The sequence below is a fragment of the Acanthisitta chloris genome, unplaced genomic scaffold (genome assembly GCF_000695815.1).
Source record: "Acanthisitta chloris isolate BGI_N310 unplaced genomic scaffold, ASM69581v1 scaffold18913, whole genome shotgun sequence".
In the NCBI taxonomy this organism is placed as follows: Eukaryota; Metazoa; Chordata; class Aves; order Passeriformes; family Acanthisittidae; genus Acanthisitta; species Acanthisitta chloris.
Window position 1 is genome coordinate 100505 of NW_008663486.1, and position 16546 is coordinate 117050.

General features: G+C 38.8%; 1 protein-coding gene across 1 annotated transcript in view; it reads left to right on the top strand.

Annotated features, from left to right (window-relative positions):
- Positions 1-16546, top strand: part of TRPM1 (transient receptor potential cation channel, subfamily M, member 1) — a gene marked incomplete at its 5' end in the record, with an annotated part of 37998 nt that overhangs the window by 19076 nt on the left and 2376 nt on the right. The window contains 12 exons of the mRNA XM_009071020.1: positions 156-185; positions 1680-1969; positions 2512-2740; positions 4191-4313; positions 4656-4787; positions 5874-6002; positions 7179-7430; positions 7983-8157; positions 11326-11346; positions 12091-12235; positions 14305-14504; positions 15629-15761. Of these exons, the coding sequence (XP_009069268.1) occupies positions 156-185; positions 1680-1969; positions 2512-2740; positions 4191-4313; positions 4656-4787; positions 5874-6002; positions 7179-7430; positions 7983-8157; positions 11326-11346; positions 12091-12235; positions 14305-14504; positions 15629-15761 (1859 nt within the window). The remainder of the gene's footprint in view (positions 1-155; positions 186-1679; positions 1970-2511; positions 2741-4190; positions 4314-4655; positions 4788-5873; positions 6003-7178; positions 7431-7982; positions 8158-11325; positions 11347-12090; positions 12236-14304; positions 14505-15628; positions 15762-16546) is intronic.

A 16546-nucleotide genomic window follows, 5' to 3' on the forward strand; every position in this document is an offset into this window, starting at 1 on the left:
TTAATTGCAGTGTTATTGGTAAAATTGTTTAGAACAACAAGTTTAGTAATAAATACAGCACATTTGTAAATGAAAATGGGTTTGCTTGGTCTTGTTTGGTATTTGAATTTTCCTTCCCATCTAACTGATTTTCTTTTCTGTTTTCTAATATTCAGCCCAAAGCTCTGAAACTACTAGGGATGGAGGTAAGTTGGATTTATTGTAAAATACAGGTTTTATCAGAATGTTTCTTGGTACAGTTCTGCTCTTGCTCTTAGCTTTTTCATTCTGTGACTTACAGTAAATTTCAACTAGACAGGATATTCCATTTTGCAAATGTTCTGTGAAATGCTTCTGACCATTTTTTTAATGGGTAGCATCTTTAGAACTGCTTGAAGCTCTGCTCAATAGTCTTCAGGCAATTAACATTTCTTTTGCTGAAGTGGTCAGTAAATCGATGTGATTCAAAGTGTTTGGGTTTGGGTTTTTTTTCCATTTCCAATGTTAGCCTCAGGACTTTCTTACCTACAGTTTTGTTTTGATTTGTTTTAACCAAGTGTAGAAAGGACCTAATTTTTGGTCCTCCCTTTGAGATTTTATGTTCTGTGCTTCAGAGATTTTATGTTCTGTGCATCTTTATGCAATTTCTGACTTCGGAATTTTCCATAGGAGACAGAGGTCACTACTTGCAGTTCTTAAAACTGCTTAAAGAGAAGTGTATACTTAATTGCTGATCTGAGGAGTTGCCTTTGGAAGCCTAGGGTGTGAGGCTGAACTCTGAATTTGGATTTAAGTTCATATTTTATTGAAAAATAGTGCATTATGCTGAGCTTGCTTGAACAAGAACTGATTTTGTGGAATGGTAGTTGCTTTTTCTTGCAATCCACTTCTGAGACTGGAATCAGGGTCTACAATGATGACAAGCTCTGTCTACACCTATTTATGCAATGTTCTTCCTATTTTATTTAAACCCTAATTTTCCCAATCATGGCTTTTCTCCCTTCAGGATCCTGCTACATTGTCACTACTTCCCTTCAGTTACTTCCATGTTGGTTCCTGTAGTAATGGCCTATCCTCCCTATCCCTTTAAGACACGGGAAACTTACACCTTCAGTTTGCACTGCATACATAAGAGACAAGATTGCTTATTCAAAGGTGAAGACACCCTTCAGTATCTTGCTGTTCTTAAGGGCACTGTCTGCCCATCTTTTCTGTTTGCATGTTGCCACTTCACCTGCATGTCAGTCTGAAAACTGCTTTGATACCTGTAGGATACGCAGCACTGTTCTTCAGGGATGATAGATACAGAGATATTGAATCAGAAATGACAGTGGAACCTATTGCTAGGGAATTCAGCTTTGTTAGAGCTCCACTGACACTGCAGAGGAATTAATTAGATACTAATTTGTTGCAAATCGACTTGTGCACTTCCACATGCAGTAGAGATGTGTGTGCAATGCAGCATGAAGAGATGCCTTCAGTATGCAAGAAACAGTCCCCTGAATAGAATATGAAGCTGTGTGTGCTAGCCCAGTGCATGCTCTGTCATATGCCACATCCTACCGGCGTTCGTTACAGCAAAACTAAATTAGAACTTTTAAGTATTAACATGTCCTCTCAGTACACGTTCTCTGCATGATGCCATTGTCAGCGAAGCTGTTAAAAACTGATGGGAACAATTTCTCTTCTTTTCTTCCCAGGACGATGAGCCTCCCACCAAAGGGAAGAAGAAGAAGAAAAAGAAGGAGGAAGAGATCGATATCGATGTGGATGACCCGGAAGTCAGTCGCTTCCAGTACCCCTTCCACGAGCTGATGGTCTGGGCCGTGCTGATGAAAAGGCAAAAGATGGCTCTCTTCCTCTGGCAGCGAGGGGAGGAGTCCATGGCCAAGGCCCTTGTGGCTTGTAAACTGTATAAATCTATGGCCCATGAGTCTTCTGAGAGTGAGCTGGTGGATGACATCTCTCAAGATCTGGACAACAACTCAAAGTTAGTAGATGCAGACCAGACTTCATGTCTACTTGATACAAGGGGTTGTCTGACCTGTGACAAGCTTTATTTTAATAAACTACAATTCATTTCTAGAATGGAGTTTCATGGAATGCCATTTGGAGACAATTTAGCAACAATAAACTAACCAAAATGTGATCTCAGTATCTCAAGGCAACAGTAGCAAGGAGAAGACTTGCACTTTTTCTGACAGAATACATTTTTTCTTCAGCTTCTCTCTCTGTAAAACTAGCTAGCTTTATTTCACACGGTTATTTTCAGAATTTATTCACATAAATTAAGGGGTACCTGATGCTACATCTAAACTGTCCTTAAGATGTTAGTGGTCTACGCAAATTCTCTCTGGTCACTAACAATTTGTTTGGAACTTCTAGACTGTCCCAAATCAAGCCTGAGACTCAATTGTTCTTGTCATTGTACATGTGCGTGGATAAATATGATGCCTATGAACAGAATTAATTAATGCAAATAAACACTGGTTTCTAAGTCAAACCTCACTGGGCTTACCTTGCATTTTCCAGAGATTTTGGCCAGTTGGCTGTTGAACTCTTGGATCAGTCCTATAAACACGATGAGCAGATTGCCATGAAACTACTGACCTATGAACTGAAAAACTGGAGTAATTCTACCTGCCTGAAATTGGCTGTGGCAGCTAAACACAGAGACTTCATTGCTCACACCTGCAGCCAGATGCTCTTAACTGATATGTGGATGGGGCGACTGCGCATGCGGAAAAACCCAGGCCTTAAGGTACTTCTCTAGTGTTTTCATTTTGTTGCATATAACACTACATTATATATAGTGTTTGCATAGAAAAAATTGGCTTACAAATTACAGATGTTTTAAGAACACACCTGTTTTAAAGCTAATTTCTTTTGTTTCCAAAGTCAAAGTATCTAAGGAACATTACCCCATGACAAAGGAAAATATAACTCCATAAAAGACTTAACATGATTGGTATCTGAGAGACAAGTTGTGGCTTTCAATAGATCATGAGATCTGTTAATTGAGAACATACTCCTTTGATTAAAAATTAGTTGCATACAAGCAAAAAGTTCTCCATTAGGGGTCCATGCAGTGGGAATAGTGATAAAACGAACCAGATGTGGACACATGATTCTGAGATGGCTTAATATTGTACCAGAAGACACAGAGTTGAGACTCAGTGTTGAAGAGTGAAATCTGTGCAATTGCACTGTGTCAAACTGTGATTTTTATTTCCCTCTCTGTGGATTTTTTTCCCTCTCTTAACGGATTTTAATATTTCCTAACTGTTGGGTTTAAAAAAAACCAACCCGTGTAATGTGAGGAGGCTGGCACAAAAGAAACACAAGTGAGTCAGATTTAAGGAAGCAGAGCAGTGTTTGCTTGTGTGTTTTCATGTGACTGTAATACTTTCTTTGTTTTATTGCACAGTTGCTGTCACCCATATGGAGGCACATCCTGTTGGTGCCACCTTCAGCCTCACCCCCTTATTTCCTTAAATCCCCCACTACTGACACAGTGCCATACCTGTCTTCCCAGGTCACACTCCTAAGTCTGCTGACATACACATTGCACTCTGTCATTCTCAATTTATTTCCACTTTCCCATGTCTCCTTAAACCTGTTTCAAATCTTCAGGCAAGTGTCCTGCCTTTCAGATTGCATCATGCTGCTTTCTAAATCTGTTTATTATTTTCCTTTCTTTTCTCCAAAGAATTAATCAAGCTCCTGATGTTCTAGTTTCATTACCTGCATTCTTTTCTCTGCTCCTTGTCTGTCCCTTAACTTGTGGTTCTGTATCTAAGCAATCTCATATAGTAACAGAATTCTCCCAGTGCTATCTGCAAAGCTTATTTTACCTTTCATAAGTTTTCTAACTATTAAAACCAATTATAGCAGGTGACTAAGGTAACTCTAAACTCCAGTAACAGTCCTGAAGTTCTCTTCTACCCACCACTGTGTCTACTCCATGGCATGATTTCTCTGCACAACACCAATTCTGGAGCACAATTTGTTAATTGCAGAGTATTTGTGGAGATGGGAGACTTTCCAGGGTGCCATATTCCCTTATAGCCAATGCTTCATAAGAATTATTTGTTCATTTTTGTAGTTTGAGGATAGCAGAGTATCTCAACTAGAATATAAAAGAAAATTTTGTTCATGGGATTTCCCTTGTTATGAAATAACTATTGAGTTGCATTCTCTCTTATTCACAGGTTATAATGGGAATTCTCTTCCCTCCCACAATCCTTTTCTTAGAGTATCGGAGTTATGATGATTATTCCTACCAGACCTCAAGAGAAAATGAGGAAGGCAAAGAAAAGGAGGAGGAAAATGTGGTCAGTAATGGAGATTATTAAAAAGTTCTAACATCTCAATAGTGCTCAGTTTTCTAACTTTTCTGATTATGCTATAGCTCACTCAGGGTAAAATCTCAAGTGCCTCTCTGGGATATAAATAAGTGAAGAGTTTTGGGAGTGTATAGACTGGATTCATAGGGCATGTAAATTATCTGTATAGTTCCACAGATTTACAGAATTGCTACTTTATTATTTTTGATAAGAGGTCTGTTGCTCAGAGGAAGCATTGCCTAGGTAACAGTTGGCTGGGGCTGGAGTTGAGGAAAAGGTACAATTTTTACTACTGTATATTGATGAAATCTGACAACTTTGGTCTTCCAGGATGCAAATGCAGACACAGGCTCCCGAAAAGGGGATGAAGAGAATGGAAAGAAAAAACAAAAGAGCCTCCCAATTGGAACAAAGATCTATGAATTCTATAATGCACCTATTGTCAAATTTTGGTTCTACACAGTAAGTCATCATGATTAAATTGATATAACGATTGTCTTTCTTACACCTGTGAAAGTGAAAGGATTCCAATGCAAAAATAATAACCAAGTAATAAAATATAGCACTGAGTTTCATGGAATCTGATGAGTATTCAGAGAAAAATGCTTAGGTAGCACAACAAAATTAATAACTGAAGCTTATGCTGTTAGGCTCTGAAGCCTCTACACAGTGTGAAGGAGGCTCTGTGCTTGGCTCATACTCCAAACTCAGTGCAAGCTCCACAACCCAGTCACTCAATTTATAATGAAACAGAAAATGAAGTCATTCTACTGCTCATAAATTTCATGTGTGCCCTGTAAAAGGGATAGTGGTTTCTTTTTTGTTTAAAGTTAGGATGCCAGATACCTAGTAGGTCATAATAATACGTAGGTTTTTAGTTTTAGCATATTGTAATCACAAAACACTATACTGATCCCTTTCTGCTGCCTGTACTAATAATTTAAAAGCAAAATTCCTATTTAATTTCAAAGGAAAATACTCAACATGTTTTCACAGTGGGAAAAAAATTATATTTTAGTAGATTAAAAAAGCCCCAGGCACAAAGGGCCTGATTTAGAGTGCTTTAGAATTGCTGTTTTGCTTCTTTCCACAAATGAGATAATTCAGCTGTCTGGTTCATATGTTTCACAGAGTCTGTGACTCCTTTAGCTGCTGGAGGTCTATGGCCTCTGCCCGTGTGCAGGGCAGTTATAGAGGGGCATTGCAGCAGGTCTGCTCCCCTCAGAGAAAAAAAGTATTTTTTCTTGTGCAAGTAAGGGTCTTCAATAGCTGAATATTTCACAAAGAGCCTCAACATTATAGGTGGTGGGTAAACATTTCATACTGAATATCCCAGCACCACCAGTCTGACATTCACACCAGCAGTTACAGAAAATTGGGTGTTAGCTATATTGACTTACCCTAATAGTAGGACTGTGTAATGGAAATTAGTGGACACTTTTCGTGTGTGTGTAAGTCATCTCAAGTAATTGAATACTGCCTAACTGGAAGGATCCTGGGATCTGTCACCTTAAGTCCATAAAGGATTTATTTTATTTTTTTTGGTAGATATCATACCTTTGTTATTTGATGTTGTTCAATTATATCATCTTGGTGCGGATGGAACGGTGGCCATCAGTCCAGGAATGGATTGTCATCTCCTACATTGTGACATTGGCTTTGGAGAAAGTAAGAGAGGTAAAGTCTGACCATACCAACATGTCACAATCCTTAAAATGAAGCTTGCTCTTAGAGGATATAATGGCATGGACTTGTGCACAGGGTTGAGAAGCCATACATGCAAGAGAAGATTCTCATATTCACAGTCCCTAACTGCCCATCACTGGAGAGAGTATAACCCATCTATAGGCCACTTACATACATTAAACCCTTCTCTTCCTGGGCAGAAAGCTCAGGCAAAAATGCCCCATGTTCATTAGGCCTTCTGGGTATTTCTGGGGAAGGGCAGGGCCAGAACCCACGAAGGAAATCACAGTAGGTACTGTCTGTTATGACTGGTGCAGTCCTTGATGAGAGCTGCAGCAGAGAGGTGTTTGGAGGAATTAGCCAGGAGAACTATCTCATTGATCTCCTTACTTTTCTATGAGGAAGATAGCATAAAAACTTCTGTGGTATTCACAGGCTGTAATGCGGTTTGCATTTAGCCTATCCTTCTCTGATTTGCAATTCCCACATCTCATACTAACTGTATTTGGAGATACATATGGATGCCAAGCCAGTAAGTCAGATCTCCCAGTTTAGATGTTATTAAAACCTGCAGCAAAAAAAAAAAAAAGGATTAATAAAGCCAAAATAGAAACAAAAATGAAAAGGGGGTTCAGAGGAGGGTCATGAAAATGATCAGAGGGCTGGGACAGCTCTGCTATGAAAACAGGCTGAGAGGAGGCTTATAAGAAAGACAGAGAGAGCCTGTTAACAAAGGCCTGTAGTGCCAGGACAAGGGGCAGCTGTTCTGGGCTGAAAGAAAGTATGTTTCAATTGGACATAAAGAAGAAAATGTTTATAGTGAGGGTGGTGAGGCACTGGCACAGGTTGCTCAAAGGAGCTGTGGCTGCCCCAGCCCTGGAAGTGTTCAATGCCAGGTTGGATGGGGCTTGGAATAATCTGGGCTAGTGGAAGGTGTCCTTGCCCATGGCAGGGGGTTGGACTAGATGCTCTTCATACACCCCTTGCAACACAAACCATTTTCTGATTCCATGGAAAGTAAATTTTACCTGTTAGTAACTAAAAATATTTCTCAGACACCTACTGAATGTCACAACATTGGTCTTTTTTTCATGACCATTACTTTAAAAATGCAACTTGGAGTTTTTCCTAAGGATTTCTTGGTAATACGTTGTTTCTTTTTTTCAGATTCTGATGTCAGAGCCTGGCAAGCTGAGCCAAAAAATCAAAGTTTGGCTCCAGGAATACTGGAATATTACTGACCTGGTGGCTATTTCAGTATTTATTATAGGAGCAATTCTTCGCCTGCAGAACCAGCCTTACATGGGCTATGGAAGAGTCATTTACTGTGTAGATATCATTTTCTGGTACATTAGAGTACTAGATATCTTTGGTGTGAACAAATACCTGGGACCTTACGTCATGATGATTGGAAAGATGGTTAGTGCCCAAACTGTGATAAACTGTGTCTTTCAGAACTTCATGGGAAATTAAATTCTGTTCTGATTTAAAAAGAGTTTTTCCATTGAGTAGGACTCTGAACAAAGCCTGTGAACAAGTTGCTATGTGAATTTCACACACGCACAAGACAAAATACTCTTGCAATAACAGATTGCAGATACACCAGGATCATCCACAAAACCATCAGTTGTGGCCAGGAGATGATACAGCAATGATTATATCATCTCTTTGCAACAACAGAACAGGTCTGTGCTGAAAGCTCAGCACAGTGCTCCATGCAAGGGAGGAGAGGGTTAGCAAAGATCTTAGCATTTTAACTATTTTTAAATATAAAACTAGTATTCCTTTAAATAACTGTGGGGTTCTGCATTTTCACATATGCTTAATTCACGAGCAGTAGTTAAAATCAAAAAGTAATGTCAATAAGATTAGCTCTTGATACTTTTTTGCTTACTTTAATGCACGTTGGCAGAGAGACCTGCTGGTGCTACCTGGTGATGATAAGAGCCTCTCTGTGGTCTCTCCACGCAGATGATTGACATGCTCTACTTTGTGGTCATCATGCTTGTGGTTCTGATGAGTTTTGGAGTAGCTCGCCAGGCCATCCTGCACCCGGACGAGGAGCCCTCGTGGAGGTTGGCGCGCAACATCTTCTACATGCCCTACTGGATGATCTATGGAGAGGTGTTCGCAGACCAGATAGACCGTAAGACTAGAATTCATAGTAAGAGTCTGTTTCCTGTTTCTGAGGCAGATGATCAGATCCAAATTAAAGGTTGTTTTTAATTTGGAAATAGTGCTTTTGCTTTATGGTATATTGTTGTTTGCTTGAGACAGACCCGAGACTGCAGCGCTTGCTGTTCCTCACCTGCATGTCTTGTCTCTCAGTTTATATTCAGATTCAGTTAACACTGAGAGTGATAGAGTCTGGAATAATCTCCTGTCTAAAAGTATAGCAGTGTTCAGTGTTCTGTTTACTTGCAGGGATCAACAGAGATCATTCTGAAATGTTCTTTTGAACCCAAGTTTTACTAATAGTTCCAACAGCAGAAGAAAAACATAAACACCTTGCACATGAGATAGAAATACACATATGCTTTCACCTCCAACTCACAGCACAGGCAATGAGCTCACAGATTTTTGTTCCCATTCATACCTGTGTCTGCTTTCAGAAATGTTTCCATTTCATGAATCACTCATGCTCTTCTTTTCTACATCCGTGGGAAAACAAAACAAAAACCTCTGCTTGATTAGCATTCGATGTGGAAATAGCCTTTCTTACAGAAAAATTGCATAGTTTCAAAAAATAACTGTTTTAAAGATGATGGAAACTGTCCTGTAGTAACAGCTAATCTTGTGTTAGCAGTTGAAATTTGTAGAGACAGTCTAACATGCCATTGGCCTCCTCTAGTGTGTGCCATGTAGTTTGCACTTTAGCTGAAATAATATGAGCTGCTGTTTGAGCTTTGTGTCTGTGTTATTTCAGTCATCTGCATATACTGACAGGTAGTGAAGTGGAAGGCTTAAGAACCTGTGAGGTCTGAGCTCAAAAAACATATAGACCCATCATCATGAGGAGCTTTTTTATCAAATGTCATTAAAGGGTACTTTAATTGCTTAGGAAAGAAGTGTCATTAGTCTGTTTCTAAACAATGTACACTGTTGCAAAAATCATGTCATCTTAGTTTTCTTAATGAATGCTTGTCTCATTAATGTAACTTATGATACAGTAACTTACTCTTGATAAATGAAGGGTAAATCCTGACATTTACTGTCTGATACTGCAGTTTTGGTGCACATGAGAGATCCTGAACTTGTCCTGGCTCCCAAGTGGGTCAATTCTCCCATGGGGAGGAAGTGACTGTAAACCAAGTATCCCTTACCTCATTATGTGCATTCAAATCCTACTTCAGTTTGAACAAAAATTGTTTGCCAATGTAGACAGTTTGATTTCTTTATAAATCAAAACTCACACCTTGTCAAACCTACTGGTCTCTTTAACATAAGTTGTGTCCCAGTCTTCCCTCATGCTTCCAGTTATTTCTCAGTTATATACTCAGCATCCTTTGAATTAGAAGTTTATATTCAGCAGTGCAAAAAGGGACAAAAAGTTCAGGCTTTCTGGTTACACAAGTTCAGCTACTTGCTCCTTCCCAGGTCAGAAGCTTTGCTGTGTCAGTTGCCTAAACATAAGCTAACTGAGAAATGTGTGGGTTTGTGTTGTTTGAATATTGAAATTATATGGCTATGCAAGGTGCTATACTAGTATAACTAGGCTGCATTACAATTGTTCTGTAAATTTATTATGTGTAGAAGTCTATGGACTGACTGCTGAAGATCTTTTTGCTTTCAATAAGAAATTCTCACTCTGATCTTTCCATGGTTCTCTGTAAACACACCACAAAAACAGCCTCAGAAGTCACTGAGGAGTGATTGTTATGTTATACCTGACTTTGAGTCAAGTGCCATTTTGCCAAGGCCCAGGGCTATAAACAATTTATGGAAAATGTATTACATCAAATATTCCATCTGAAAGAAGGTAGTCAGACTTTGTCAGTAGCTTCATTGAGGATAGGGTGTCACCTAAAGATGAAGATCACAAGCCACAGAATTGCTGGTGTTGTAAGGCACCTTTGGAGATCATCTAGTTGAACTTTCCTGCTCAAAACAGATAAATCAGAGCAGGTTTCTCAGGGACTGTCCAGTCAGGTTTATAATATCTTGAAGGATGAAGACTCTGCAGTCTCTCTGGACAACTTGGTTTAAATGGAACTTCCCATATTTCTATCTTTGCCCACTGCCCACTGGTTCTTCTCCTTTCACAGAGAAGAGTCTGACCCTCTCTTCTTTTCTCCCACACACCATCAGGTATTTCTAACATTGGTGAGATCTCCTTTGACCCTTCTCCAGACTAAATTATTCAAGCTCTCTCAGTCTTGCCTCATTTGTCAGACAGTCCAATCACCTTAATTACAGATTACTCTGTGGCCCTGTACTGGAGTCTTTCCGGTATTTCTATGTCTGATTTCTGTGGGAGAGCCCAGAACTAGAAACACAAGTCCAGATGTGGTTTCACCAGAGCTGAGTGGAGGGGAATAATTACCTCCCTTAACTTGATGGTAACAGTTTCCCTAATGCAACCCAGGATGCTCTTGTGTGGTTCACTCTGTTTAAAAGATGCCCGTGAGGAAGAAGTTAGTGGCATCTAGTACTCAACAGCATCATATTCTTAAACAATAGAGAAGCCTGGTTGAGTTTCCTTCAATAGTGTGATTTTTCTTACAATCACCACTTAGGAATTGGCAAGCAAGTGTCCATCCTGGTAGTCAAAATGGGCTTTGGTGATGCTGATATTATTACAGTGTACAATATCATGACTATTAATGGAAACACAGCTATTCACTAGAAACAGCTGACAGAATCAAAGCCAGAGTAGTTCATGAAAAAAAAAAGAGGAAATGTTTCCATAATAGCTAAAAGAATGATTTTTGTGTGATAATTCTGAGTTGTTTCGTGTTCGTGGTGACTGCCAGTTTTGCTTACTTGCCTGAAATATCATGTATATTTAAATGATCATCTGCCAGAAGCATTTTGTGATATATTATTACTATCATTAATTCACTGCCATATGTAACATTTGGGGAAAACAGCATGAAAAGGAAATTGCACAATGCAGTGCATTTTTAACAAAGACATTGTTTCTAAGCATATGCCTCTACTGTTCTGACATTTGAGTTGCTTATCTTTTCTTGGCAGCAGAAATGTATTTTCAATCATCTTTTTTTGGGGGTTTGTTTCTATATTATTCTATTGTTTTCTTTCTTTCTCTCTCTCTGCCTCCTTTTCTATTTCGTTCCTTTGGAATGCTGATCAGTCTATGCCATGGAAATCAATCGTAAGTCTCTGGAGAGCTGGTTATCTTGTTTAGCTGAATATGGTCATTAATCTTTTTCTTGACTAGTTACATTTTAATTATAGCACTCATTCAATATTCAGGCATGAATCTTGTTTTTTCTACTGCAATAGTTTCATTTGAAAACAAGCAGAGGAAAAACATGTTATTTTAATACAGATCCAGATTAGAAGTTTCAGTTGAGATTATGTGGTTGTTAAGTCTTGTTTCTAGTACACCAACAGTACAATAATAGTTTATTCTAAATTATGATGCATAAGTGACATTGTCCAACTAATTCCCTTTGATAACCTGGATACAAAGTTACTGCATTTTTTGGCAGTACTTTAATTAGTCCATTCAAACAAAATTATGAAGAAAAGTATAACAGGACTCCTTGGTTAGAGAATTAAGTTTCATTATGAGTATGTGTGTATGCACATTAAGATCTTGTCCTAGACTATTACTATGAGAAAAAAGAAAATCCATGTGAATTTGAAGAGAAAGCCACACTGTACAGTAAACTTGGAGCTGCCTCTCTGTTCACTAATATGGGAAATTTGTTTTATATGCTGTAGTTAGAAGCAGACTTTGAAGTAGAAATTATACATACTTGCTACTGAAAACAACCTGACAAAATTTGTTTAGCTTGGTGAATTTCATGGCTGTTTTATGCATTAAACAAATGTGAATAGTATTTTTAAGTACCAGGCAGTTTGTGAAACACCTTACCTGGTTTTTTTTCAGCACCTTGTGGGGACAATCTTTATGATGATGATGGTAAACGTCTCCCTCCGTGTATCCCAGGGGCTTGGCTCACTCCTGCTATTATGGCCTGTTACCTTTTGGTAGCAAACATCCTGCTGGTAAACCTGCTGATTGCTGTCTTCAAGTATGTACCTGATCATGCATCTTTTTGTTGAGATGAATTTTCTGTGAGATCCCATCAACTGGTTCTGCAAGGGTTTGCATTTGCAATCAGAGCCTTGTTACTTCACAGATATGGTTGGCAAATACTTGCAGTAGTGTATGCACTGGAGAAGAGTGGAGGGAATTTGTAGCAATTGCAGTAATGTGTATGAGAGAATCTGGCTACTTCCAATTACCTTCCAGTGGATAGTGAAGGCCTCAGGGTTGCTCTGGAAAGACAATAAAAATAATCCATGAACCCTCTACATCCACAATAGAAGCCCATGTGGCCACTAGCAGTTCTGACTGACAGAACAGCAGAACAGAAATCTGAACATCAAAAGCAGGAGTCATTCCCATTACATCACCTGCCTTCTTTTTCTTTTTTTATTTCTTGTTTTGCTTTTCATTTCAAAAAAGAAATTAGGTCCTTGCAGAGTTCTTATATGACCCCCAAAAAAGAGTCTGTATTGCCTTGAACCAAGAGGAAGGATGACTACATGTTGCCAAGGTCTGTGGCCAGTCCAAGCAGTGTGCACTGTGCACATATCTATATTTAGACTTCTCTGGAGTAAAACTAAATAAATTTCTCCTGCTTTTTTCCTACCTACTGTTCCATTGCATGCTTTTCCTCTCGTGGCCTCAGGATTTATTTTTTAAAAAAAGGGAATAACTGTTTACTAGCAAGACTTTCTGAACACACCACCCGAGAAAAGCAGGTGATCCATTTCTGTTGCCCTTAGACATGTCGTGTTGGAGGGCTCCTTGGCATAGGTAGTTGGTGTCACAAACACAAAAATAGTACATCATGTGCCCAGAAATCTGCAGCTCACAAAGCCTGTCTTTCATTTGATGTATGTAGCTTAAAAGGTCATGAATTTTCAAGTGCTCAAATGCCAGTCACATAGCTAGGGAGAAGGAGAAGAATCTTACAATGGTAGCTATTATTGGCTGAAGGACCAAGGAATCAGCAGTTTGGGAAGTAGGTCATGCTGTTAACTCCTGCCATCCCAGTGTGGCTGCAAGGGGGTGACATCTAGCTGGGGAATTCCTGCTCCAAAGGAGACACAGAATGAAAACAGATTGTTATTTACCATTGGTAAATAATCATGTTTATACTTAACCTAAAGAAAGCAAAAGCTACATGTACACAGGAATTCTTTGGTTTTAAAGAGATGTTTTAACTGGTTTTATGAATATAATATCCTCAAGTTAGAAAAGAAGTGTACAGCAAATAAAAAAAGTGCCAACATCATCACCACCATAGAATTGGAGTGAGCTGTCTGAACATGCTTTGAAATAGCTTGAAAAGCTTTATCTGAGACAAAATATCAAGTCTGCTTTCTCTCAGTTGGTATTTCATAACCATGACTATTGTTATTTCTGGATTGAATGCTATCACTTAGACTCCTTCATATCCACTGAATTTCAAAATAAAGCATCTTTATAACACACCTTATTTTGGTATAAAAATTATGAGGCTTCCGAGAATGAATTCCTTTACAAGTATGCAGCGTGTTTTTGAATTAGAAGTTTGAGTGAATAAAGTTTGAATTTAGGACATTTTGTGAAAACTTGAAAAGTCTTTTATGTAGGTCAAGCTGATTAGCATATTAAAGGCAAACTATGTGAAGCTTCTGAGTTTAGCATACAAAATACTTTTCATGGATTTAATACTTTGTGTAGCATCAAACACTGGCATGTGTTAAAAGAAATAGTTTATATCCAACTCCCGAAATACCAATTATGTGATGCAGAAATTGTGCAAGTTTCTTTTCATTAACATCTAAAGGACTTTATACAGTAGAAGCAAGTGGGCTAAAAGGAGGACTGTTCTGGGTGGTGCATAAGGGATGCAGAGCACCTTCTGTTTGCTACCCTCAACAGGAGTAGTGAAATCATAAGCAAGTTAATGATCAGATCAGCAGGACCAACAAATAGCTGAACCAAGCAAGTCATGTGGCTCCATGTTGTTACTTAGCTGCTGCTTTTTTCAACAGTGATAAGTAAAATTAGGGACTTGATAGAAACTGTACCTCTGTTTCCTTTCAGCAACACCTTCTTTGAGGTGAAATCAATATCCAACCAAGTGTGGAAGTTCCAGCGGTACCAGCTGATCATGACATTCCATGACAGACCTGTCCTCCCACCACCAATGATTATCTTCAGCCACATCTACATAATCATCAAGCGAATCTGCTGTCGCTGCAGGAAGGGTGATGGAGACCAGGATGAGCGTGACAGGGGGCTGAGTATGCAAGAAATCTTCTCTAAATTGAGCTCTTTGCACCCCATTAGCAGAAAGCAGCAGCTTGTACAAAGCTGAACTATTTCATTCATGTTGATGGTCAAGTGTATTTGCAGAAGACAGTACGGGCCAAATTTTGTATCAAGTTAACAGCTCTTGGGCTCTGTGAGCTCCTGAGAATATGCAGTTCTTTGATGCTAATGAAGACCTTCTTTAATATGCTTTCTTAAAACAATGAGATGGTATCTACATAATCCAGTGCGTTACCAAGTTCTAGTGAAGTCCATATGTTGGGAAGGGCAAATTGGAACTTGAGAAGAAAGGATCAGGGTTTCAAATGTCATCTATAGTGTCAGCTCTGTGATCATGAGCAATCTGTGTCTAGGAGTATCCCCACTATCACTGAGAGATTTATCTGCCATTTCACAGGGAAACTGCGAGGATTCTTCTCCTAGCATACTCTGTAATTGTTATTTATTAATTTCATTATATGCCTTACGGAAATAATCAGATGCTCGCAATTATCCCTCTATGTCTACATTTCACAGGAAACATTCTTGCACAGTAGGAAACAGAAATAAACAAACAAACATAAAGTAAATATAATACTCCTTTCAAATGCAAAGAGACGAATCCAAATAAAGGATGAAATGTTCCCAAGAGCTTATATTCACCTTGGATTTTCCTTACATGACTATAAATTTATGAAGACCTTATCCAAAGAATATCTGTGAACAATCTGTTGGTTTATTTGTTGCCTATAACTGGCATCCTTTGAAGTACAGTATTTGAATGAAGGAACAGTCAGACTGGCAGAGATTGCCCTAGTCTTTATCTTGTCAAATTGACTCTGTCCAACACACAGCACTTCTAGGAAAAAGTGCAACAGTCATTGAGAACACACAACCCCTAGTAGATGGCCATGGAAGCAGATGATGGTAATAATGCATTCCATTGCCTTCCTCTTTGGCTAAGTGCTCATTCCCTATTTAAAAAAACATCTGTTCATTTCATGCAGGAGTAGAATCTGCAATATGCCCATGTCCAAAATGAGCTGCTAAATGGGATTTAAATTGACTGCCAGAAGTTCAGAAGGAAACTTCTATTTTGTTCTTCTCTTTTGTGCAGAGTTATTTCTGAATGATGAAGAGCTGAAAAAACTGTATGAGTTTGAAGAGCAGTGTGTAGAAGAATACTTCCAGGAAAAAGAGGATGAGGAACAATCATCTAATGATGAACGAATCAGAGTTACCTCTGAAAGGTACCTGTTTTAAGAAAAAAATCCACACCATTTGTCCGGAACATTATTTGCTGTTTTTTTGTATCTTCTTTGTAATCACAGTTGAGTTAAAATACAAAAGATTTAGATCATGAGGAAAACCACTACCAATTCAGAAACTTATCTGAATCCCAAGTAACTATCTAAGCAGGTGCATCTCTCACAGGAGCAAAGTTTTTGTTGTTCCTACTGGTATGTCACTAAATCTGCTGGTTTGGGTAGTTTTGGTATAAGAACATTTTTGCTTATGATGAGTTTTTTACCTCTCACCCATCTGAGGATCACAGTTACACTTCTTATCTATTTGAGCAAATTGCTACTTGTTGAGTTTCCAACAGATCATCCAACCACGAGAAACATGTTGGAGCTAATGACAAAAGCACTCAGGATTCTTCCCTTGGACCTGTGGTTTACACTAGGGTCTGACCCTCACAATTTTCTGAATTTTAATCTCTGCCACAGATTGTCTCGGAAGCTTTGAACAAGGCATTTAGCTTTTCCGTATGAACTTCCCCATTTAAAAGACAGGGAATATTCACATGTAAATCATTAAGCTATTCTGAAGAGTAGGTAATGTTTGCATATTGCTGTGTAAGCACAGAGTGATAATGGCAGCAGTGCTTTTGTACCAGGTCACTTGGCAGGACTGTTCCCAAAGGCTCTGCCTATTCTGTCAGATGATCTCAGTAAGTCAAGAGATGAGGTCTTTTGTCACTTCCTTCATAGGATGAAAAATTCTCCCTCTAATGAAAATTATACACAATTTA